The sequence below is a fragment of the Delphinus delphis genome, chromosome 18 (genome assembly GCF_949987515.2).
Source record: "Delphinus delphis chromosome 18, mDelDel1.2, whole genome shotgun sequence".
Classification (NCBI taxonomy): domain Eukaryota; kingdom Metazoa; phylum Chordata; class Mammalia; order Artiodactyla; family Delphinidae; genus Delphinus; species Delphinus delphis.
This window is the reverse complement of record NC_082700.1, coordinates 9093123-9118147: the sequence shown is the minus strand read 5'-3', so window position 1 is coordinate 9118147 and position 25025 is coordinate 9093123. Positions and strand designations below refer to the sequence as shown.

At 35.2% G+C, this 25025-nt stretch overlaps 1 protein-coding gene across 6 annotated transcripts in view; it reads right to left on the bottom strand.

Moving 5' to 3' along the window:
* The window catches only part of PDS5B (PDS5 cohesin associated factor B), a 197080-nt gene that overhangs the window by 13139 nt on the left and 158916 nt on the right, over positions 1-25025 (bottom strand). For 4 of the 6 annotated variants that reach the window (XM_069540023.1, XM_059996004.1, XM_059996005.2 and 1 more), the window contains 8 exons: positions 16246-16369; positions 9199-9403; positions 6753-6867; positions 4832-4964; positions 4371-4490; positions 3299-3361; positions 2579-2724; positions 486-591 (listed from right to left, as the gene is read on the bottom strand). In XM_069540023.1, the coding sequence (XP_069396124.1) occupies positions 486-591; positions 2579-2724; positions 3299-3361; positions 4371-4490; positions 4832-4964; positions 6753-6867; positions 9199-9403; positions 16246-16369 (1012 nt within the window). The remainder of the gene's footprint in view (positions 1-485; positions 592-2578; positions 2725-3298; positions 3362-4370; positions 4491-4831; positions 4965-6752; positions 6868-9198; positions 9404-16245; positions 16370-25025) is intronic. The other 2 variants (XM_059996006.2, XM_059996007.2) reach the window with 1 other exon arrangement.

Sequence of the window (25025 nt, the reverse complement as noted above, 5' to 3'; positions counted from 1 at the left end):
ATTATGCCTATCACACACACATCAACATCATTGTTATTAAGATTTTAAAACTAAACAAGGACTTTATGAAAACAGTAGCATTTCCTACATTTACTAGAAACTTACTTAGTAATTAAAGGCTCAAGAAATCAACTAAAATGAAGGAAACTTTAAGGACCCTCATTCTAGCCTCCTTCTCTAAGGCTAAGCCTAAATTTACTGTGTTTAAAAAAAAACACAAAAGCCAAGCAGTTCTGAGTATGGAACTGGCATGTTTGATTCCAAAGCGCTAAAGAATAAAGATTGCTTACTAGAATGACAAGAAACACAAGAAGTTCAATATACTTAAATTACATGGTAGAGGATAATTATGAACTCAAATTTGTGAGTAAAATCAGATGTCAAACTTGAGAGTAAAATTAACTGGTTTCAGTGTAAAAATGATTATTTACATAGTAAAAATAATAATTATTGTACTTATTATAAAATCAAACCAAATATCTCACCCTTACAAGATCAGAGTCGTCTCTCTTGTCACTTTTTTTCCCCGGCAAAGGTGAAGACATTGTGTAATCTTCATTTTCACTGTGATCCATTTCAGAGCTATCAAGCCTTTTAATATAGACATTTGTAATTGTTATTACAATCAAATAACCTTAGAAGTTTTTCCTTTTCCCTAGTGTAGCTTTATAACTTTATGAGGAAAAGTTTCATTCTTTTCAAAAAGTATCCGGTTTTAGTATATTTAACACCATTTGGCTATTTTCCATCATCTTCCCTTTTCATCCCTTCCCCAGATTACTATTAGCTGACTCCAAAGTGGCATTTCCTACCTCAATTCTAGTGCCTCTATTCTCCACCAATAATCTGGGCAATCTTTTAAAAGCACAAATTAGACCACTAGACTCCAGAACATCTTCCAGTTTTACTTAAAATCAAACCCAAATTCCTTACATTACCCACAAAGTCCAAACATAATCTGGGTACCTCACACCTTTATCCCTGACCATTATTCTCTCATTCCTACTCTCCAACCAAATTGATCTCTCAAACACACCTAGCTCATTCCCTTAGAAAGAATCTTAGTGAACCGATGGGATTTGGAGAAAAAAAGCAACAGAGGCTGAAAGAAAGTTTAACCAAAAGTAAAGTAGGGAAACTACGAGTCATTTGTTGTGAAAAACAATGGGAGATGAGGACTGGGTAAAACTATATATTGGTCTTGAAAACAAACAAGGGAAGCCAATTAAGATTTCCAAGCAATGGAATAACCTGAAAACATAGCATTTAAAAAAGATTATCTAGCAGTGACATGATATACCATACGCAGACAGAGGAATAAGAAAGGGAAATATCCAAATACTACAGTAATTAAAGAAAGGGAATGAATACGATGATAGCAGAAAAGAGAAATATTAAATAAACATTCTAGAGAAAAATAACTGGCAAAACTTATTAGCACAGGGGAAAAATCAAAGACAATTTTGAGGCTCTTAGCCTAGATGGGTGAATTAGATCATCTTTGATTATAACCAGGAATTCAAGGAGAAAAGCCAGTAATTTAGGAAATGAGTTGCTGGAAATGTTTTTGGTCATGTTAAATATGAGGCCATCCAGTAGAAAAATGTCTAAATGACATAGGTAAAGAACGGTCACTTAGGTATCAGCCACTAATATGCATTAAAACAGGAATCTAGAAAAAACAAGAACTTTAGATGTAATTTTTGTTTTAATTCGATTATACTATATATCATTTACTAATTTATTCATTACAAGGAAACTGATAAGACATTTTAGAATGTCTCCTCCCTTCTTTACTGATTGGTTATGAATAGTGCAAAAGACAACATAATCTTTCATAATAACTTAGCAAAATGAATAAATGGTGGCAGTTTAGCCTTGTACAAGGCTCTGCTGCTGACAAATGGTATGCTAAGCCCCATGCTAAAACCAGTTAAAGTGTGATTTTCCTTTTTTCTTTCTTAAGAAGAAAAAAAAAATCTCCTGCAAAGCATAATTCAAAAGTACGTTTTTAAAATATTTTTTAAACAAAGAAGTTTATATACGTACATGGTAAAAGAAATTCAAACCATATCAGAATATAAAATCATCTCCCTCCTACACTAGATTATTGTAAACACTATTAAGACGTTGTGTACTGTTCCCCAAATTTTCTATGCATATACAAGCAAATGAAAATACAAACCCTTCTTAAAAACTCAAAAATACTTTACACTGTTCTATTCTTTCCCTTTTTCACTCAATAATATATTGTGGAAACTCTTCATATGAGCTCATGCCTCATCATTTTTTAATGACTATGTATTCCATTGTATGGATGAACTAGACATTTAGTTTGGAAACTAGCTTATGTCTACCAACAACAACAAGCTAAAATATGAAAGGCTAAGATGGGGTACCTACCTAAATGAGTAAGCAAATACATTTAACTTATAAATGGCTACCAGTGTTAAAATAGGAATGTTCAGCTATGCACTGATTTTCATTCACTGACATTAAATGTAAATGATGTTATTTTAGGTCTCATAGCCTTGATGGAGTCCTTAAATGTTAAGTATGGTATTTCTTATGTACTTACCTTCCTTTTATTCTTCCAGGAGAGCTTGGATTTGAGCTGCTGCTTGCATTGCTTACAGTTTCCATTCGTGATGACTTTGTCTGAGATTGTTTGCCTGCTGATGAAAGCGGCTTATTAACAGCTCCTAGAACATTGGTTGTTTTAGGCTGAAATGAAAAATGCATATCTTTCTATTTGATTAAAACCAAAAGAAGTTTAGATGTAAAGAAACATAAATAGTACCTGTCAAAGTATTTACATATACAAATCATGAAAAACTTGCCTATCCTTAAGCAAAATAAGAATAAGAATTATAAACTGAATATCACTGAACAAAGACTATATAAACAGAATAATAGTTAAGTTTCTTAGTTACCTGCAGTAAAAGGCTTACATAGGAAGTGAGAGCACATAAAATGTATAGTCAAAAATGAAAACTGATAATTAGACTCTTGCTAGGGAAGGACATAAGAGGATGTCTTTTTACTTTCATATTTTTATCTTAATATTACAAGATAAGATATTTGAAAGAACGTCTCCAGGGTTTTATCATAAGCTAAAAAACAAGTTCTATATCTCAGCTTCCATCTATATAGTAAATATAACTATTTCTTACTAGTAAATAGAAGATAATACTTTTGATATATCAATTTTTAAAGAAATACTAAATAACATAATTATGCCAACAGTCACACTAAAATAAACTACCACATAAAAATTAAAACAATTTTCAAAACATACTTTTCCAGGAGTGAAAAACGATTTCATTTCTGGAGGCAGATAATTTTTGGTGTTACTGAAGTTCTACAAACAAGGGAAAAAAAATAATAGTCAATGACTACTGAAGTACTATATCTAGGAGGTGATTCAAAAGCCAACAAAGCATAGAGCAGCTTTTGTTTTAAAGTACATTATAAAATACGTATTTGTTTAAACTAAACAGTCAGTTGAAACACAAAATTTTAGTCACTGATTTTAAATGCTGCAATAAGCTTAAACTAACCTCGTACTAATTCTAGTACTAACACAACATATTTGAGCTCTAACATGCTAGAGCTCTAAGAGCTCATCAGCAAACACATGCTTATGTAATAATACTCTCCAGGGAAGAGACTTCGTATACTCCTATTATCTTAATCACAAAAAGGTGAATGCTTAAAAGCAGACAGTCCCTTTTATTGGGTGAACTTACAGGACTGTTCTGATCTCTGTAAACTGGGTAAGACGTTAACCGGTATTTTGCTTTAAAAAATAAGAAAAAGGTAGTGGCTGTTTCCTCTCAGTTACTTTAACAGGCTTAGATGCACTATAAAACTCCAAGAGAGATTCTAAAAAACACCTTTTTTAGTATCATACAATATTTGAGTTTTCTGAGAGTGGTTTGGGAACATCCCTGTAGTGTTCCCAGGGTCTTGGGCCTGTTTAGTGTCAGTTCTCTGCTTGTTTCTTCATACCAGTTAGAAATCTCAAGGGCTTATCAGACTATCCCTATCAGCATTCTCCTTCCCATTTTGGATCAATGGCCATTATCTCATAGATTTACAAGCTTTGATCATTTTTGCCTGTGCTCTTAGACTAGCATAAAACTTGGAATACAAACCCTAGATCATCCTAACTCATCTCGGAACTTATTTGTGTCCTCCAGTTTGGCCCATATTCTGGTCTTGAACCACATTGTTAAGACTCACGGCAACCTTTTCATGACATTAGTAGTGTGTCACTTCTTGATACTGATTCTTCGTGATCTTCCCACAACCTAGTGCTGAGAATACATTTTATTTCAACTTATACAAACAAATCCTAAAATAGCTACCTTGTCAGGTTGGGTGAAAAAACGAGCTGGTAGTACTGGGTCTTTAGGAGATTCCAAACTATATGTGGTGCTTTTTGACATAATGATATTCATGGCAACATCACACACAGTATACAGTTTCTGCAATGGTATTAAAAGAAAATTAGGTACTTAAATCAGTATCCTAGACTCTGAGAATTAGTTGTAATTCTAGAACATGCATTTAGTATGCAGTTTTCAGGACAATAGTGTAAGTTAAAAGACTTACTCTATTATTTTCGTTAGTTTACTAGTAAGAGCATTACTACTAATTCTATATTAATTCTATGTTAGTAAGTCTAATTACTACTAATATGAATACTACTAACTATTTATTATACTACTAACAGAAAAGACTGATGTTGTCTACAGAAGTTTCATACCCTATACTCAAATGCTTGAAATCAACATGGAATCATAACTATTTACAAAGAATTACATACTTCATTCATTTTTGCATCATCTGGTCCTTGAGCATCTTTTGTTTGTTTAATATTTTCTACCATCTTTCTGATAAATGCATGACTGTTATTTTCATTTTTAGCCATTAATATTTCCAGAACAAACCAAAGACACCTAAAAAATACCAAGAAAAAAAGAAAAAATTCACCGTTAAATACAGATATAATTCTAAATATAAATGTAATGAACTCCAGGAGCAGGAAAAATTAAAAAGAAACAGCTGTAAATCAATAGAGAAAAAAAATATGTCACATACATATCACAACGTATCGGCAATGTACGTGCGAGGTCGTAATACCCCTTCTCAAAGTCTCACTAACTTTCTTAGGGAGGCAGGTTAAAAAGAAACAGAAATGGTGGAAAGAATGAAGTGATCTTAATCCCTGGCTATGACAGGAAGGGAAGACTGCCTAAAGGAATAACTGGGCCATAGATAAAGTGAAGTCTCAAATATTCAAGACTGACTGTAGTCCTGAATGGAAGTCTTCAAGAAAATCTAACCACCTTACTCAATAGTAAGAATCTTCATCAATAAATCTGAGGAAAAAGTCATGGCTGACAACTCTGTATACTGTTTTTGCTTAAAGAAAGAAAAAAATAAAAGAAAGTGTCAGTACCTCAGTTTTAAAGTTAACTACATTAAATTCTACTCAAGAAAAAACTGAAAGTGCTTTGTCTCTGTGTTATGTAGACAGAATGGGACAGAGGGATAGCACAGAGGAGAAAATGGGAGAAGAGAGAAATGTGAAACAAGGTATCATTCTAGAAGGGAAAAAAGTAACCTTTGAGACCTCAGGCACAGGATAAGTTCTTCTGGTGTGGCTCTCTGCTGCAATGGAGATCACTCATGGCTGTACTAGGGCAATTTACAAATACCACCCAAAATGTTTAGTAAATTCCAAAGAATATTTTATCTATTTCAAAAACTAATGTGTTCCGATAAGGAGGAGTGGCTAAAAGTTGTCATTAGTTATATAATCACTCTAACACAGAATTCATTTTGGGAAAACTAATTGCTTATTTTTTAAAAATAGAAACTGTGGCAAAAAGAGGGTAAAATCGTTTTCTCTTGTCATGAGAAAGTTATCAATAATTTAATTTTATTCTCTTGAAGCATCTCAAATATTTAACTATAAAATATTTCTATGAATCAAGAAACCAAGAGTTATTTTCCTTTAATAAGAAGCTAAAGGCATGAGAAATTAATTTATTCAAAGCCACAAAGGTCATTCTTTATTGTAACAGAAACAGGGTCTCATCCATATTTTAAAGAACTCTGGTAGTCTTACAAAGACTTCTCTAAATACCGTTATATTCCCCTATCCCACACCCAGGCATATATAGTCTTCTGGCCTCTCAACAAGAATCTTTGAAAGAACTGTTAACTGTCATAAACTTTAATTAGAGAATCACCAATGAAGCAGTAAGTGGGATCAGTTGCCTGGTTATCAACTTGGCCCATTATTAAATTAGACTATTCTCTATTCCTTATAGAGGAAGATAGTAACTGCAAAGAAAATGTGCTTACTATGTGAATAAAAGAGAATATTAATTCTCCCCACATGAAAATCTATACAGTGTTTCAGAAGAAAGTAGGAAAAGATAAGAACTGGAATGGAAACTCTTAATGGGTTGCTTCAATAAAAAAGAAATGCCAGACTGGTAGAGAAATATGTCAGTAATACAGTAATTATGCTAAGTTGTTTTGGGAAATTATATAAGAAATGAAACATGAAGAGATGGTATGAAAAAAGAAAAATAAGAGAACAAATAAGGTAAAGAACCTGAAACTCCTAAGAAATGAAATAAATTTAATATACTAATTATAACTGAGATTCCATTATCAGCAAGAAAGGGAAAAAACTTTCAGAAAATATGAAAATGGGATGGAAAAAGTCTTACTCTTTAACATCTTTAAGTTGTTCAATATCCTGTACTTTGACATAATCTGGGTCATGTGCCAAAAGGTGAATTGTATATGGAACAACATACTCGGGTAGAAGAGACAATAATTTTTCTGAAAAAGAAAAAGAAAAAGAAAAAACAAAACAAAACAAAACAAAAACAGCCAGGTTAGAAAACCAAATCTTACTCATTCTCTTTCTCTCTCTCTCTGATACTATGTTTCCTGCATCCCAATAGTTTACCACAATACGACTGGAAGAAAAATATATTAAAATGTCCAGTGTTGAGGTACATCATAAATTAAAGTTTATTCATTCATCCATCATGGCCAATATTGATTTCCCTACTAAATGCACCATGTGCTGAGGCTACAAAGACAAATATTTCAATTTTCAATAGATATGGGAAAAAGTGACCCAAACTATATTCAAGACTAAGGAACATAAGATCTATTTTTTTTATTATTAGTAACTCTATGTTCAACACTCCCTTGTAAGCTACAGAGCAAAATGAAAAAAACTAGTAAATTTTTCAGTTAGTATGACACAAAAACAGGAAGTAACGGTTGATACTATTTGCTATTATTTGTAACATAAGAACAGATATAAAGGAATAGACATTGTTTCTAGGGCATTTTAAATAACAAACATCTTTTTAGTTTAAATTCAAATATTTTAATATTTTGACTGAGATCAGCATATTCCATTAGAGGTAGAATGGAAGTCCTAACTAGTTTTAATAAAGGTTACTCAAAAGACTAGGATTCATATTCTGAACAATTCTTTTTATATTTCCTCTCTCAAAATTTTAAATCAGATGTTGAATCTAGAGTATAATAATGTATGTGTCAATAAGGCACCAAGTTTTCTTTATTTCTACTGCTGAACTCAAAGAGAATAAGTTTGTGTGTAATATCATTCATTTCAAGGTAGGTATAGAAGGAAAAAGTAACAAGGTTCAAAAGTCAGTGAAAAAGTCTGTCAAACATTTATTGAGTGCTTACTCTTTTCCAGACCTTCTATTTTTATTGGGGCTATTTTAAATATAAAGATGCATAAGACTAGATAAAAACCTCATACTAAAGCATGGACAGGACAGAAGCTATACTTCAATGTGGACAGTGCCCTAAAATAAAAATAGCTAACAACTACTGAGTACTTCTTTGGACCATGCATTATGCCAGGTGCTTTATACACATAACTTTTTAATCATAATCATAACCACCATAAGCTATGAGTAAAACTATACCAGTCTTACAAAAAGGAAACTAAAGCTCAGATTGCACAAGTAACCCGCCCAAACACAACCAGTAAATGGCAGTGGTGGGATTTGACTCCAGAGCCCTCATTTTTTCTAAGGTGAGGTAGGAACAGAAAGAAAGAGGGTCCTAGTGATGAGGTAACACCAAAACTGTATTTTAACAGATTCAAAAGGGGCAAACCACTCTCCTTCGTTTTGTTTGTTTGTTTGTTTGGACAGAAGGGGGACGCAATTTCCAGACAGAGTTGACAACAGAGAAAAAAGATGGCGATACAGATTTCAAATAATCCAGAGTACAATGAGCACAGAATTCATAGTCAGGAGTAGCTAGAGAGAAAGCTTAAAACTCAGGCTGAGGGCAAACTAAAAAGGGCCATGCTGATGAGCTTCAACTTGACCCTATGAGCAATAAGCAATCGACAAAGGTTTCAAGCAAGGAAGTGATGTGATCTCATCTGTTTTAGAAAGATAATTTTGACAGCGGTGTGGCACAGCTGGAGGTGGGTCAGAGGCAGGGGAACATTTACAACAGGGAGTTAGTTAGGAGTATATAAAATAATCCAAGTGAAATACAGCAGTGTAGGAGAGTTGAGGAGAAATATTCAAGATATCCAGAAGAAGAATTAAGAGGATTTAGTGACCAACGAGAGGAAAAAAGAAGGCGTGAAGAATGCCTCTGATTTCTGACTTGCATAACTGGATGGATTTTAATGCTGTTGATCAAGTCACAGAAGTCAGAGGGGCACAAAAACTAATAGTGTGGATGGGGTAAAGTGAGCAGATTTTAAAAAGGCACACAGGAACCCGCTATTAATGTCAGCTACAGGTGAGGACAACCAATAAAGATCGAAGACCGGTACTTTTTTAAACTAAAAGATAGTACTTAGACAATCTACATAAATGTACCGCTTACTGTTTTATTTACCTCCAAAGTCACTGATTTTTTTCCCTTGGCCTTTTAGTCAGTTGCATAAAGAGCTATGGGTTGATATTTAAATACCCATGCATTTATATTTTAAAATGACCTATTAAAAGGAAAAGCTGCTATTGAAAAACAGTAACAACTTCTTATTTAATGAGGGCAAGTTAGAATATAATAAATAACAGTAACATCATTTTGTGTTCTATAAAACTGAAACTGGCAGGATGGGAAAGTACACTTTTCATTTTCATATACGCTTACCACTAACAGCTGCATGCTGTTTCAGATACTCGCGTCTCACATTGATATTTTTTACCAGACACTGCCTGGCATGAGCTCTTCTTTCTTTTACAGGATCTTTCGCACAAAGTGCACAAATTGCCATATACTCAAGTGGAAGCCGTAATCGGGAAAGACCTTTGTGCAGTTTCTGAGCAAACACTTGTCTTACTTGATAGCATTCATCCTGAAAGACACAATTATTTAACATATTATCCACATGGTACCAAAGAGTAACAACTTTAGATATGAAATTTGCTATATCAAGTAACCAGAAGGGTAAACATAGCAAGTTTACCCACAATCACTGCTTCTGTTCACAAGACTGAGATGTGATAAGTTAATATCAAGGCTGGAGTGACCACCTGGACCCTAATAACTACCAGCTACCTGGTGTTAGAACACATTGAATGTAATCTTAAAACAGATAACACTAGTAAATATTAATCCATCCTAACTTAAATAAATGAGATGTGTAAAAAAAAAAGTTTGAACACTATCTAATATTTAGCTTTTTCGTTTGCTGAGCAAGATAAAACTGTCCAATTTATATATTTTAGTCCTATCATTTAAAAAACTATTCAGATTAAAATGGACAACTCTGAAGGCAAGAGTTACTAATTTCAGAAACATCACATTACTTTCAGTTCTATAAATGAACCAATCTGTTCATTGCCACTGTGCTGGCTTTCTTCACGCTCCCCACTCTCCTAGACCACCCACCTCCACTCTCCTAGACCTCATCTTTAACGACAGCTCCTGTATCTTTCAGAAATCACTGAGCAATCTGTATCCTGCATCCACTTCTGTGCTCCCTTAGCACTCTGTGCTTATCTCCACCACAGCCTTTAGTATACAGTATGAAAACAACTGGTTTATCTGTCTTACCCAGTGCTGTTTGTTCTTTGAAGATGAGAACGACGTCTTTATTTTTCTTTGTGCCTCTAAACCTAGCACAATATCTGGTACACAGATTATCAGAATTTTTTCTAAACTACAGGGAAAAGCTCATATGACTTTTGAGCCATATACGAGACATACAAAGACCTTCTATGACATAAAAAGACTTTCATTATTACACCTTACACTCCACCAATGAACATAACATGTGGTATGTTTCATATTATTGCAACTTTATGTTTATTTCTTCTATCGAGAATATAAATTTTGTTTTTCTTCGAAACCTAGGTCATAACATCTTGCCCTTATCATTAAATCCCTATTTTGGGTATCTTCTTTCACTTAACTTAAACTTCAGTTTATTACAATACCAAATACCCACTTTTAAAAAAGTAGTCAAGTGCAGCCACTATGGAAAACAGTATGGAGGTTCCTCAAAAAACTAAAAACATAGTTGCCATATGATCCAGCAATCCCACTCCTGGGCATATACCTGGACAAAACTATAATTCAAAAAGATACAGGCACCCCTTTATTCATAGCAGCACTACACACAATAGTCAAGATATGGAAACAACTTAAATGTCCATCGACAGATGAATGGATAAAGATGTGGTACATATATACAATGGAATACTACTCAGCCATAAAAAGAATGATACAATAATAATTCCATTCTTTTTTATGGCTAATATTCCATTGTATGTATGTGTGTGTTTGTGTGTGTGTGTGTATATATATATATATATATATATATACACACACACACATACACACACACACACCATATCTTCTTTACCCACTCATCTGTTGAAGGACGTTTAGGTTGCTTTCATGTCTTGGCTATTGTAAATAGTGCTGCTACGAACACTGGGATGCATGTATCTTTTCAAATTAGAGTTTTTATCTTTTCCGGACATATGCCCAGGAAAGTGGGGTGGGGGAGGGATGGAGTGGGAGCTTGGGGTTAGCAGATGTAAACTATTATATATAGAATGGAAAAACAACAAGGTCAAGGTCCTACTGTAGAACACAGGGAACTATATTCAATATCCTGTGATAAACCATCATGGAAAAGCATATAAAAAAGAACATATACACACACACACATACACACATACCTGAATCACTTTGCTGTATAGCATAAATTACCACAACACTGTATATCAACTATACTTCAATTATAAAAAAGAAGCAGTCAAGCTTTCACAGAAATATTGTCTATTATCTACCCTCATAATCCACAAAAGGAAGTTAAACTTATCTCATTCCTTCCTCAGTATTACTCCTATAGGGAGAGGAATTTTCAGTATTCAATTATTTATTACAAAAATACCCAATTACAAACTATGTAAGTAAAAGTCAATATATCACAAATATATTCACAAATGAACAGACCATTCATTAAAATATTAAACAAGAGGGAGAGGAACAAATTAGGAGTATGGGATTAATAGATACAAAGTACTATACATAAAATAGAAAAGCAATAAGGATTTACTGTATAGCACAGGGAATTATACCTAATATCTTGTAATAATCTATACAGTGGAATATAATCTGCAAAAGTCAACCTGAATCACTAAGCTGGTTACACCTGAAACTAACACAATATTATAAATCAAATATACTTCAATAAAGCAAACAACAGAAACACTGAATAGCACTCAAACATCCCTCCCCCTATCCCTATCCCCTAGTTAGATACACTAGGGGGATAGAACATGTCATTCTCTCATTAAGCATCGAGGATCCAACAGTACAATGCAAATTCATTACAAAGTCAATTGTGAATCATAGCAAAGGTAGGAGAGTTTCAAAGTCATTAAAGTGATGTTAGAAAAGAACTGTCAAATCATATGCCAGGCAACTGACACATTTAACAACAAAAGATTAGAAAACTGACCACAGTGATGATACAGTATGTACATCAAAAGAGAATCATGTGAATAAAGATTAAAAGATGTGCTCCTGGGAACTGAGGAAGTCTTCCAATGTTTGTTTTTTGCAAAGATTTACCCTTTTCGTTAGGTTATAAAAAAAATATGAAGGACAGATTTATCCCTTTGACTAGGTTATTAAAAAATGTGAAGTAAAGATTTACCCTTTTGACTAGGTTATAAAAGCATGTGAAGTAAAGGATAGAGTGATACAATTTTTATCAGGAAAAATACACTCTCAAAAAAGCACACTTGATACTTTCATGGTTATACTTATAACAAATAATTGGTTCAACATAAAGAAGATGGTGTCTAATACTACAAAATATTTTTCCCAAGGATAAAGTTCTGATCAAAGATTTTATTCACTACTAAGAAATTAATTTTAGTCTGCATCTTAAATTAAATTTTAATGTCCTTTTTTGAATTGAAATATAGTTGATTTACAATGTTGTGTTAATTTCTGCTGTACAGCAAAGTGTACTTTTTAAGTATAAATTATCTCAGAGCTACTTCTAGTATCTTGCAAATAGTTCAATTACTCTGTGTACCGCACTGTGTTATCAACACTTATTTATATTTTCTGTTCTCCTAAGAGGTTATCTTCTTGAGGGCTGTAGCCATGACTCATCTTTGCACTTACAGAACCTAGAACAATGCATAGCACATAGCAGTATACAGCAAATTTTAATGAATTGCATTCAAATTCTAAAATACCTAAGTAATTATTAAATAATTTTAAGATTATTATTGAATTTCTATTCCTCTATATTTACTTTCTATTCAAGTACATGACAAAGGTCACTGAGACACAATATTGCCTTTAAAGATCTCAACTCAAGCAAAGAGAAATAAACCATAGGTACATAACTAAGCACAATGCATGTATGTACCGGAGTACTAGAGACAAAATCTGTAGCTGTAAGAACAAGAGCAAGTTTTGTGGAGAAGGCTGTGCCTGAGCCTTGATTTGCAGAAAGGGTTGGATTTGGATGTGTAGAAATGAGAGGGTGAAAACAAAATTAGAGGCAGCAAACCACAGGTACATAAAAGAAAAAAATGTTCGGCTTTGTTGAAATAAGCATGGGTAAAGGGCAGTGTGCTAAACAGAATTTTTAAATGTATATTTGGGTCCAAATATTAGAAGGGCTTGAATGGCAATGTAAAATATATGCGATTTTTTCTTTCTTACGAGTGTAAGAGCCTAAATATTTTTGACCAGGGGAATAACATGATCAGAACTGTAACAGAGAAATTTAACGAACTACAGAGAATAGCATAGTTGAGAGCTAATGATGGGTACAGCAGTAAGAATGGTTAAGAAGGTATGAATAAAAAGAGATATAATAGATATCAAAGGACAGAATTATCTGTACTTTTGCAACAAGGTGCAACTACAAGCAAATAGTCAAATATAAATCATCATTTTAGGTCTAAGAAATGCCAACCAGCTTTATTTAATGCTTATTGAGGCTCTCTGCAGGTCACGAAAGAATAGATTTGGGAAAGATTCAGTCTTACCTTCACAGAACATGAAAGTTTGAAATTTCTGTTTAGCACTGGAAGTGGGACTGGAAACTTGAGAAGGGCCAGAAAATGTAGTCGAGAAGCATGACAAAGATCAGGAGACAAAAAACAAAGAAGAGCGTTTCAAGAATAAAGGTGCAGTGAGCTGTGTCAAATGATGCAAAAAGGACATGTATAATAAAAATTAAGATCATTGGGGCTTCCCTGGTGGTGCAGTGGTTGAGAGTCCGCCTGCCGATGCAGGGGACACGGGTTCGTGCCCTGGTCCGGGAAGATCCCACATGCCGCGGAGCGGCTGGGCCCATGAGCCATGGCCGCTGAGCCTGCGCGTCTGGAGCCTGTGCTCCGCAACAGGAGAGGCCACAACAGTGAGAGGCCCGTGTACAGAAAAAAAAAAAAAAAAAATTAAGATCATTGGATTGGGGGACTTAATTAGACCATTTTTGGAAAACAGTGAAGGCAAATGGCAAAATGTGAGTAGTGAGGAGTGAGAGGATCAGAGAGACAAAGATACAGATTACTCTTTCTTGAGGTTTGGAGGTTTAAAAAGAAGAGACAAGCATGTGGTTTAAAGGAAAAGCAGAATTAGGAAAAAGTTTTGCATAGGATAGGGTAATCTCATGTTTGTAAGTTGTGAAAATGTGCTAATAATTAACTCTGAACCATTAACACATGTTCCACAGACAGAATTTCAAAACAATCTTTAAACTTAGGTAATCTGTACTTTGACCTTGGGAATCTGGTGACTGAGATAGTAACATAAAACAAATAGTGTGCTAGAAAAGAAAGTCTCTAGAACTTACCAAGTGTGGATGCTTTTTGCACGTAGTGGATAACTAATGATCTGCACAAACTTATTACACACAGGGAGTTTCAAACAAAGCCCATCTCTTTTAACATATTTTCATACATACCTTTTTAAAAAAAAAAAAAATTTCTACTTCACAACCGACAACACCAATACACTAACAAATACCAGACCAAGAATCCAACAACTCAATGGACTGCAACTCAATGGGAGAAAATATTTGCAAATGAAGCAGCTGACAAAGGATTAATCTCCAAAATTTACAAGCAGCTCATGCAGTTCAATATCAAAAAAACCAACAACCCAATCCAAAAATGGGCAGAAGACCTAAACAGACATTTCTCCAAAGAAGATACACAGATTGCCAACAAACACATGAGAGGATGCTCAACATCACTAATCATTACAGAAATGCAAATCAAAACTACAATGAGGTATCACCTCATACCAGTCAGAATGGCCATCATTAAAAAATCTACAAACAATAAATGTGGGAGAGGGTGCAGAGAAAAGGGAACCCTCTCGCACTGTTGGTGGGAGTGTAAATTGATACAGCCACTATGGAGAACAGTATGGAGGTTCCTTAAAAAACTAAAAATAGAATTACCATACGACCCAGCAATCCCACTACTGGGCATATACCCTGAGAAAACCATAATACCAAAAGAGTCATGTACCACAATGTTCACTGCAGCTCTATTTACAATAGCCAGGACATGGAAGCAACCTAATTGTCCATCGACAGATGAATGGATAAAGAAGATGTGGCACATATATACAATGGTATATTACTCAGCCATAAAAAGAAACGAAATTGAGTTATTTGTAGTAAGGTGGATGGACCTAGAGTCCGTCATACAAAAAAAAAAAAAACCTAGGGGCAGGACAGGAATAAAGACGTAGACATACTAGAGAATGGACTTGAGGACACAGGGAGGGGGAAGGGTAACCTGGGACAAAGTGAGAGAGTGGCATGTACATATATACACTACCAAATGTAAAACCAATAGCTAGTGGGAAGCAGCCGCATAGCACAGGGAGATCAGCTCACATAGCAGAGGGAGATCAGCTCGGTGCTTTGTGACCACCTAGTGGGGTGGGATAGGGACGGTGGGAGGGAGGGAGACGCAAGAGGGAATTGATACGGGGATATATGTATATGTACAGCTGATTCACTTTGTTATAAAGCAGAAACTAACACACCATTGTAAAGCAATTATACTCCAATAAAGATGTTAAAAAAATAAAAAACAGTAAATGTACAGAGATACGAAAAGTTTGAGTTGCCTGACACACGTCCCAGCAGAAGTCAAACAAAGCAATGTTCTGCCTCCCTGCTTCAGCTCTCATTATCATAAACAAATGTCTGTTTGGTGGTCTCTCTAGTGCCACATTTTTTGCATTTTTATACTTTTTACTGGTGATTTTGTTGTTTAAAATAGCTCCCATGCATACTGCTGAAGTGCCGTTTCGTGTTCCTAAGAGCAAGAAGGCTGTATGTGCCTTATGGAGAAAATCTGTGTCACATAAGCTTCATTCAAGCATGAGTTACAGCGCTGTTGGCCATGAGTTCAATGTTAATGAAACAACTATACACTAAAAAAGGTGCCATTAAACAGAACCAGACAAAAAACAAAGTTGTGTTCTACTGCAAGTAACAAGAATCAACTGTACTATGTCAGCAACCCACAATTCAAATGACAGTTTTAGAACTCTAAAATGTTTCACATACATAAATTTTCCAAGAGGAGACACAAACATTCAAGATTTTTATCTCTTTATCATGGTGGACTTTCTCCTTCCTAAAAGTCAAAGACCATAGAAAGTCATGTTCTATATAGCCATTTTCCTTACATTGATAGCTAAAGCACATAGCTGATATTGTTCTAATGTGATAATTTCATGATAACAGGGTTCCTGTGCCAGCTTCACAATAGCACTCCCAGCAGCAAGTCTCAGACGTGACATATCTGGTTTACTGAAAAATAAGCAAGAAAGAATGTGAATTAGATTTCTAAATGTCTGCACAAAAACATTCCTACTTTGAATATTTAATTTTATAAAAATTCCTCTGGCCAAGGAAAAAAAAGGGTAGAAAACAATTTAGTGATACTGAACACCATATTATGCTTCCTTCACTTCTCTAAGATGGTGTGTAATGCCACAAAATTCTTCTCTTGAACATAAGTCTATGCTAGTCATTGAGTTCTCTTATCCCACACAAAACAGCTTTCAGCCAAGCCTAGAACAAATATATTTGTATGTTTAGTTGTTAGGTCTTAAGTCTTCCACTACAGATTTTTTTTTAATGTGTTTACTTATACATTAGGCATAAAATATCCTAAGTTCCTAATCTGTCAACTGAAACTATGGTGCTAAGTACAAAAGAAGTGGAATGAAAGCAGGTGTAGTAGATAAAACATTACTACTTTTAGCTAGTATTCAACCTTTGAAATACCCCCAAGAGCCTATATTTAAGAAATTTTTTGCTAAATGGGACATACTTAAACAATTAGGAAATTCCTGACTAGTAAATATATTTAAACAATCCTTCCTAATACACTGACATGTTAGATGAATTACTAATGTAACTGGACTAATGTAAGGAGGGAAACTGTAACTCCTTAATTAGGATCCCCTATGTAGTTCCATAGTAAAAGATTATTATTTAATATTCATACAACAAATATGTGTCAATTTTATATACGGTACTGAGAGGGACTTAAAAGAGACAAAGCTCATTAAAAGAGACAAAGCTCAGTCTTCCAAGATCTAATGATCTAGTTGGTTTAAGACTCTTCCTTTATCTTTCTAAGGATTTTGTAAAAATATTTATTGAATGTATGCCAACATTAATAAGGTTCTGAAGTTACAGGTCCCAGAGGTGCTTTTCAGTTCATCAACAGCAATATTCCAAGTAGTTAATATAAGGTAAATCACCCAACCACTGCTAAGGAAAGTCTGATTTTTCTTGTTGGAGTTTTTTTAGTACAAATAAAAAATAAATAATTACAATACTTTACAACTACGTTTTTGAAGACCCAGTTTAAAAACAGAGACCCAGTGAGTGCTCCTGCAGCGGGGACATGTCAGGTCTTAGCAGCTGCAGGCTCTGTGGGCATGTACACATGGGGGCTGGGCCAGGCTAGGGTCTGAGCTGCCTCCATAGCTCCCACAGTGGGTCCAGGTGCACGACTACTGCAGTCCTGAGACCTGACTTCAGTGGATCTGCACTGGTGGCCTTGTGGAAACAACTCCTGAGAGACACCAGGGACAACTGCTGGCATACCCACAGTTGAGGTGGGCCCGAGGGCAGTACCCACAACAGTGTACTTTGTGAGTCTGCACAACAGGTGAAACGTGACACAAAAGAGCACACTCAGTTGAACAGCTCCAGTGGAAGAACACTCAGTGGCTCCTCTCCCAGTGGGAGCATTCCAATCCCACCTACCTTGCACCACAGCTTAGAAACATTATCTGGGGCTTCTACTCCAACAACTAGGGAGCAGACCCTGCCCCAACAAGGCAATGACAATCACAGAGCAAAGAGAAGGCCCTGGTCAATATCCTGTGCAGGCCCTGGTCACCACAACATCAGTCACACCTCCTATCAAGGGGATAATGGCCAGCATACACCGAGGAAAGAGGTGGCAGGCATCCATACTAAAAACAGCCCTCACACCAAAAAATATTAAACCCACACAGGCTACACAGGGACATTCCCACATAAAAATACCCTCCAAGACCACAGTATATAACTGTTTCTCCTAAACTCATAGAGCAAGAGAAATATAAGTAAAATGAAGAAGCAGAGGAACCATTCCCAATTAAAAGATCAAGAGAATTCCCCTGAAAGAACAAACAATGAAACAGACTGCTTCAATCTAATAGACACCAAGGTCAAAAAGGAGATAATGAAAATACTGAAGGAATTAAGAAAGGCTATGGACATAGGTGCAGATTACTGTAAGAAGGACCTAGAAACTGTAAGGAGGAGCCAAGAAAAAATGGAGAATTCATTTGAAGAGACGAAAGCTGAACTAAAGGCTATGAATAGCAAAATGAATACTGTAGAAGAAGGAATAAGTGATGTGGAAGATAGAATAATGGAAATCACCCAGTTAGAACAGCAGACAGAAACCCAAATGAAAAAAAGAACAATATAAAGCGTGTCAACCTACGCATAATAGGGATTCCAGAACAAGAGGAAAGAGAAAAGGGGATTGAAAATGTATTTGAAGAAATTAAGGCTGAAAACCTCCCAAGTCTAAAGAAGGAAACAGATATCTAGATACAGGAAGCAAAGAGGGTCCCAAACAAGATAAACCCAAACAGACTTACACCAAGACATATTATAATAAAAATGGCACATGTTAAAGATAAAGAGAGGACTCTACAGGCAGCAAGAGAAAAACAAAGTGTTAATTACAGGGAAACCCCCATAAGGCTATCAGTTGATTTCTCTACAGAAAGTTGCAGGCCGGAAGGGAATAGCAAGATATATTCAAAGTCCTGAAAGGGAAAACTCTGCAACCTAGCATACTCTACCCAGCAAGATTATCACTTAGAATAGAAGGAAAGATAAAGAATTTCTCAGACAAACAAAAACTAAAAGAATACAGCAATACTAAACCTATCCTAAAGGAAATGCTGAAAGGTCTTCTCTAAGTAGAAAAGATGTAAGGATCTATACGAAAGAGAAAGTCATAATTGGAAAGTAAATCACTTAAATAAGCAAGTACACAGATTAACAAAACATCAAAAAATTTCTGTGAAAGCGATGATTACCACAATGAACAGCAAAAGTGTGAACATGAAGATGTAAAAGAGGACATCAAAATCATAAAATGTGGTGAAGTAAGAAAACATACATTTTTTTTTTTAATTTGTTTGAGCCTGTATGACTACCAGTCTAAAGCAAGGAGATACAGGAAAAGTGTTAACGTATTTGAAAAACAGGGCAACCACAAATCAAAAACATACAAGAGAGTCACAAAAACAAAGAGAACATAAGAATAACACAAAAGAAAATCATCAAACCACAAAAGGAAAAAGGAAAAGAAAGGGACAAAGAAGAAATATAAAATCAATGGGAAAACAAGGTTTAAAATGGCAATAAATACATATCTATCAGTAATTACCTTAAATGTCGATGGACTAAATGCTCCAATCAAAAGACACAGAGTGGCAAATTGGATAAAAAAAAAAAAAAAGAGCCTACAATATGCTGCCTACAAGAGACCTACTTTAGGGCAAAGGAGACACACAGATTGAAGTGAGGGGATGGAAAAAGATATTTCATGCAAACAGAAATGACAAGAGACCGCGGGTCAAAATACTCATATCAGACAAAACAGACTTTAAAACAAAGGCTATAAAGAAAGATAAAAAAGGACACTATATAATGATAAAAGGATCAGTACAAGGAGAGAATATTACACTTGCCCACTTATATGCACCCAATATAGGAGCACCCAAATACATAAAACAAATACTAACACACATAAAAAGAGAAACTGACAGGAATACAATAATAGTAGGAGGCTTTAACACCCCATTCACATCAATGGACAGATCTTCAAGACAGAAAATCAATAAGGCAACAGAGATCCTAAATGATACAACAGAACAGTTAGACTTAATTGATATCTTCAGTACAATACATCCAAAAAAAGAATACACATTCTTTTTAAGGGCACATGGAACATTCCCTAGGAGAGACCACATACTAGGGCACAAAACAAGCCTCAACAAATTTAAGAGTATAGAAATTATTTGAAGCATCTTTTCTGACCACAACGGCATGAGACTAGAAATCAACCACAGAAAAAGAATGAGAAAAAAACAATTACATGGAGACTAAACAATATGCTACTAAAAAACCAACAGGGCAACGATGAAATCAAAGAAGAAATTTAAAAACGCTTTGAGGCAAATGACAATGAAAACACAACCATACAAAATCTATGGGATACAGCAAAAGCAGTTCTTAGAGGGAAGTTCATAGCAATACAGGCCTTCTTTAAGAAACAAGAAAAATCTCAAATAAACAACCTAACCCACCACCTAAAAGAATTAGAAAAAGAAGAACAAACAAAACCTAAAGTCAGCAGACTAAAGGAGATAATAAAGCTCAGAGAGGAAATAACTAAAATCAAGATTAAAAAACAATTAAAAAAATCAATAAAACCAAGAGCTAGTTCTTTGAAAGGGTAAACAAAATTGACAAACCTCTGGCCAGGCTCACCAAGAAGAAAAGAGAGAAGACATAAATAAACAAAATAAGAAATTAAAGATGAGAAATCACACCTGATACCACAGAAATACAAAAAAAAAAAAGAGAGAATACTATGAACAATACTGTAAACCTAGAAGAAGTGGACAACTTTCGAGAAACATACAGCCCACCAAAACTGAATCAAGAAGAAACAGATAACTTGAACAGGCCAACCACTAGAATGATACAGAATCTGAGAAAACAGACTCCTACAAACCAAAGTCCAGGACCAGATGGTTTCACTGGGAAATTCTACGAAACATACAAAAAAGAACTTATACTGATCCTTCTCAAACTCTTACAAAAGACTAAAGAGGAAGGAACACTCCCAAAGACATTCTATGAAGCCACCATCACCCTGATACCAAAACCAGACAAACACACCACCATAAAGCAAATTATAGGCCAATATTTTTGATGAGTAGACACAAAAATTATCAACAAAGTATCAGCAACTTGAATCCAACAACAAATAAAAAAGGTCATACACCATGATCAAGTTGGATTCATCCCAGGGTCACAAGGATGGTTCAACATACGCAAATCAATCAATGTGATACATCACATCAACAAAAGAAAGGACAAAAACCACATGATCATCTCACTAGATGCAGAAAAAGCATTTGATAAAATTTAACATCCATTCATGATAAAAACCCTTATGAAAGTGAGTATAGAGGGAGCATAGCTCAACATAATAAAAGCTATTTATGACAAACACACAGACAATATAATACTCAACAGTGAAAAGCTGAAAGCCTTCCTGCTAAAATCTGCAACAAGACAAGGATGCCCACTCTCACCACTTCTCTTCAACACAGTATCAGAAGTCCTAGCCAAAGCAATCAGAGAAGGAAAAGAAATAAAAGCTATTCAAATTGGTGGGGAAGAGGTAAAATTATTGTTATACACACATAATATTAATTATCAGAGAGCCCAGAAATAAACACACACACCTATGGACAATTAATCTTCAACAAAGGAGACATGATATTATTATATGTAGAAAACTCTAAGGACTCCACACAAAAAGTACTATAACTGATAAATGAATTCAGCAAAGTAGCAGGATACAACATTAACATACAGAAATCAGTTGCATTTCTTTACACTAACAATGAAATATTAGAAAGGGAATGTGAACAAACAATCCCTTTTCAAACTGTACCCCGCAAAATAAAATACTTAGAAATAAACCTGACCAAGGAGCTGAAAGACTTATATGGTGAGTACTACAAAACATTAACAAAGGAAACTGAAGATGATTCAAAGAAATGGAAAAACATCCCAAGCTCTTGGATTGAAAAGAATTAATATTGTTAAAATGGCCAGACTACCCAGAGCAGTCTACAGATTTAATGCGATCCCTATCAAATTATCCATGACATTTTTCACAGAACAAAAATAAATAATCCTAAAATGTATATGGAACCATAAAAGACCCAGAATTACCAATGCAATCCTGAGGAAAAAGAACAAAGCAGGAAACCCTCCCAGACTTCAGATAATACTACAAGGCTACAGTAATCAAAACAGCATGATGCTGGCACAAAAAGGGACATATGGATCAACAGAACAGAACAAAGAGCCCCGAAATAAACCCACACACTTAATCTTCAAGAAAGGAGGCAAGGGCTTCCCTGGTGGTGCAGTGGTTGAGAGTCCGCCTGCCAATGCAGGGGACACAGGTTTGTGCCCTGGTCCAGGAAGATCTCACATGCCACGGAGTGGCTAGGCCCGTGAGCCGTGGCCGCTGAGCCTGCACGTCTGGAGCCTGTGCTCTGCAACGGGAGAGGCCACAACAGTGAGAGGCCCGCGTACCGCAAAAAAAAAAAAAAAAAAAAAAAAAAAAAGGAAGCAAGAATATACAATGGGGAAAAAGCAAGTGGTGCTGGGAAAGCTGGACAGCTGCACGTGAATCAATGAAGTTAAAACACACCCTCACACCATACACAAAAATAAACTCAAAATGGCTTAAAGACAAGATACCACAAAACTCCTAGAAGAGAACAAAGGTGAAACATTCTCTGACATAAATTGTACCAATGTTTTCTTAGGTCAGGGTCCCAAGGCAATAGAAACAAAAGCAAAAATAAACAAATAAGACCTAATGAAACTTAAAAGCTTTTGCACAGCAAAGGAAACCACAAACAAAATGAAAAGACAACCCAGAGACTGGGAGAAAATATTTGCAAATGACGCAACTGACAAGGGCTTAATCTCCAAAATATACAAACAGCTCATACAACTCTACAACAAAAAAAAACAAACAACCCAATCAAAAAATGTGCAGAGGACCTAAATACACATTTCTCCAAAGAAGACATACAGATGGCCAATAGGCACATGAAAAGATGCTCAACATTGCTAATTATTAGAGAAATGCAAATCAAAGCTACAATGAGGTACCACCTCACACTGGTCAGAATGGCCATCATTAAAAAGTCTACAAATAACAAATGCTGGAGAGGTGTGGAGAACAGGGTACCCTCTTATGCTATTGGTGGGAATGTAAATCGGTAAAGCCATTATGGAAAACAATATGGAATTTCCTCAAAAAACTAAAAACAGAGTTGCCACATGATCCAGCAATCCCATTCCTGGGCATAAACCCAGACAAAACTATAATTCGAAAAGATACAGGCACCCCTATCTTCACAGCAGCACTATTTACAATAGCCAAGACATGGAAACAAGCTAAATGTCCACTGATAGATGAATGGATAAAGAAGATGTGGTGTATATAATGGAATATTAATGGAATATTACTCGGCCATCAAAAAAGAATGAAATAATGCCATTTGCAGCAACACAAATGGACCTAGAGATTATCATACTAAGCAAAGTAACTCAGAAAGAGAAAGACAAATACCATATGATATCACTTACATGTGGAATCTAAAATATGACATGAATCAACATTATCTATGAAACAAAAACAGACTCACAGATATAGAAAATAAACTTGTGGTTGCCAAAGGGGAGGAGGTGTAGGGGAGGGAAGGATTGGGAGTTTGGGATTAGTAGAGGCAAACTTTTATATACAGGATGGATAAACAAGGCCCTACTGTATAGTATAGGGAACTATATTCAATATCCTGTGACAAAATACAATGGAAAAGAATATGAAAAGATTTTATATATATATATATATATATATATATATATATATAAATGTTTACCTGAGTCACTCTGCTGTACAGCAGAAATTAACACACCACTGTAAATCAACTATACTTCAGTAAAATTAAAAAAAAAAAGCAGACCCAATGTAATTCAAATACATGTGCAGAATTCAAGTACACACGTGATTTTATTAAAGAATAACATGGATAAAAACAGGTGAGGGACTTTCCTGGTGGCGCAGTGGTTAAGAATCTACCTGCCAATGCAGGGGACACGGGTTCAAGCCCTGGTCCGGGAAGATCCCACATGCCACACAGCAACTAAGCCTGTGCACCACAACTACTGAGCCTGCACTCTAGAGCCCGCGAGCCATGACTACTGAGCCCACGTGCCACAGCTACTGAAGCCCACGCACCTAGAGCCTGTGCTCCACAGCAAGAGAAGCCACCGCAATGAGAAGCTCGCGCACCACAGTGAAGAGTAGCCCCTGCTCACCCCAACTAGAGAAAGCCCGCGTGCAGCAACGAAGACCCAACATAACCAAAAATAGATTAAAAAAGAAACAAAAACAGGTGAGATCTAAAGTGCACATAAACAATGTAATTAATAAATTTAAGACAAAACGTATTAATACTAAGGAAATTTTTCTCTAATTATTATGTAAATCTTGAACGCTAGCATGTAATTATAAGAGTAGAAGGTGAAGACAACTAATTAGACTGAAGGAAGGTAAATAAATGAGTTATACATGTAACATGCTTTACAGAGTTTTCTTATTATTTGATTTGTTTGAGAAGAATGTGCTACTGTTAATATTCTATGCAAAAAATACAGCAAGAGCAAAACATATAAGAAGAAAAGAAACAAAGATGGAAAAGTATTAAGCAGCTGGCAATCACCATTTATATTTTGTTCTAAAGACTTGAAGCTAGATACATATGTTAAGGTGGGGGAAGTTATTCTCACATGTTTTATTACCAGTAAGAGACAATAAATGACACTTGTGTTTTCACAGAGGACAAACTTCTAAATTTTAGCTAACCTTGACATAATAACCACTACCACCATCAATACTTCTAATTACTATGTGCTGGGCAGTGTTTTAAATACATTAAATATACTAACTTATTTGATTATCATAACAGCTAGACGAGATAGGCGTAATCATTATCTCTGTTTTATAGATGAGGAAACTGAGGTACAGAGAGGTTAAAGTAACTTGCTGAAAGGC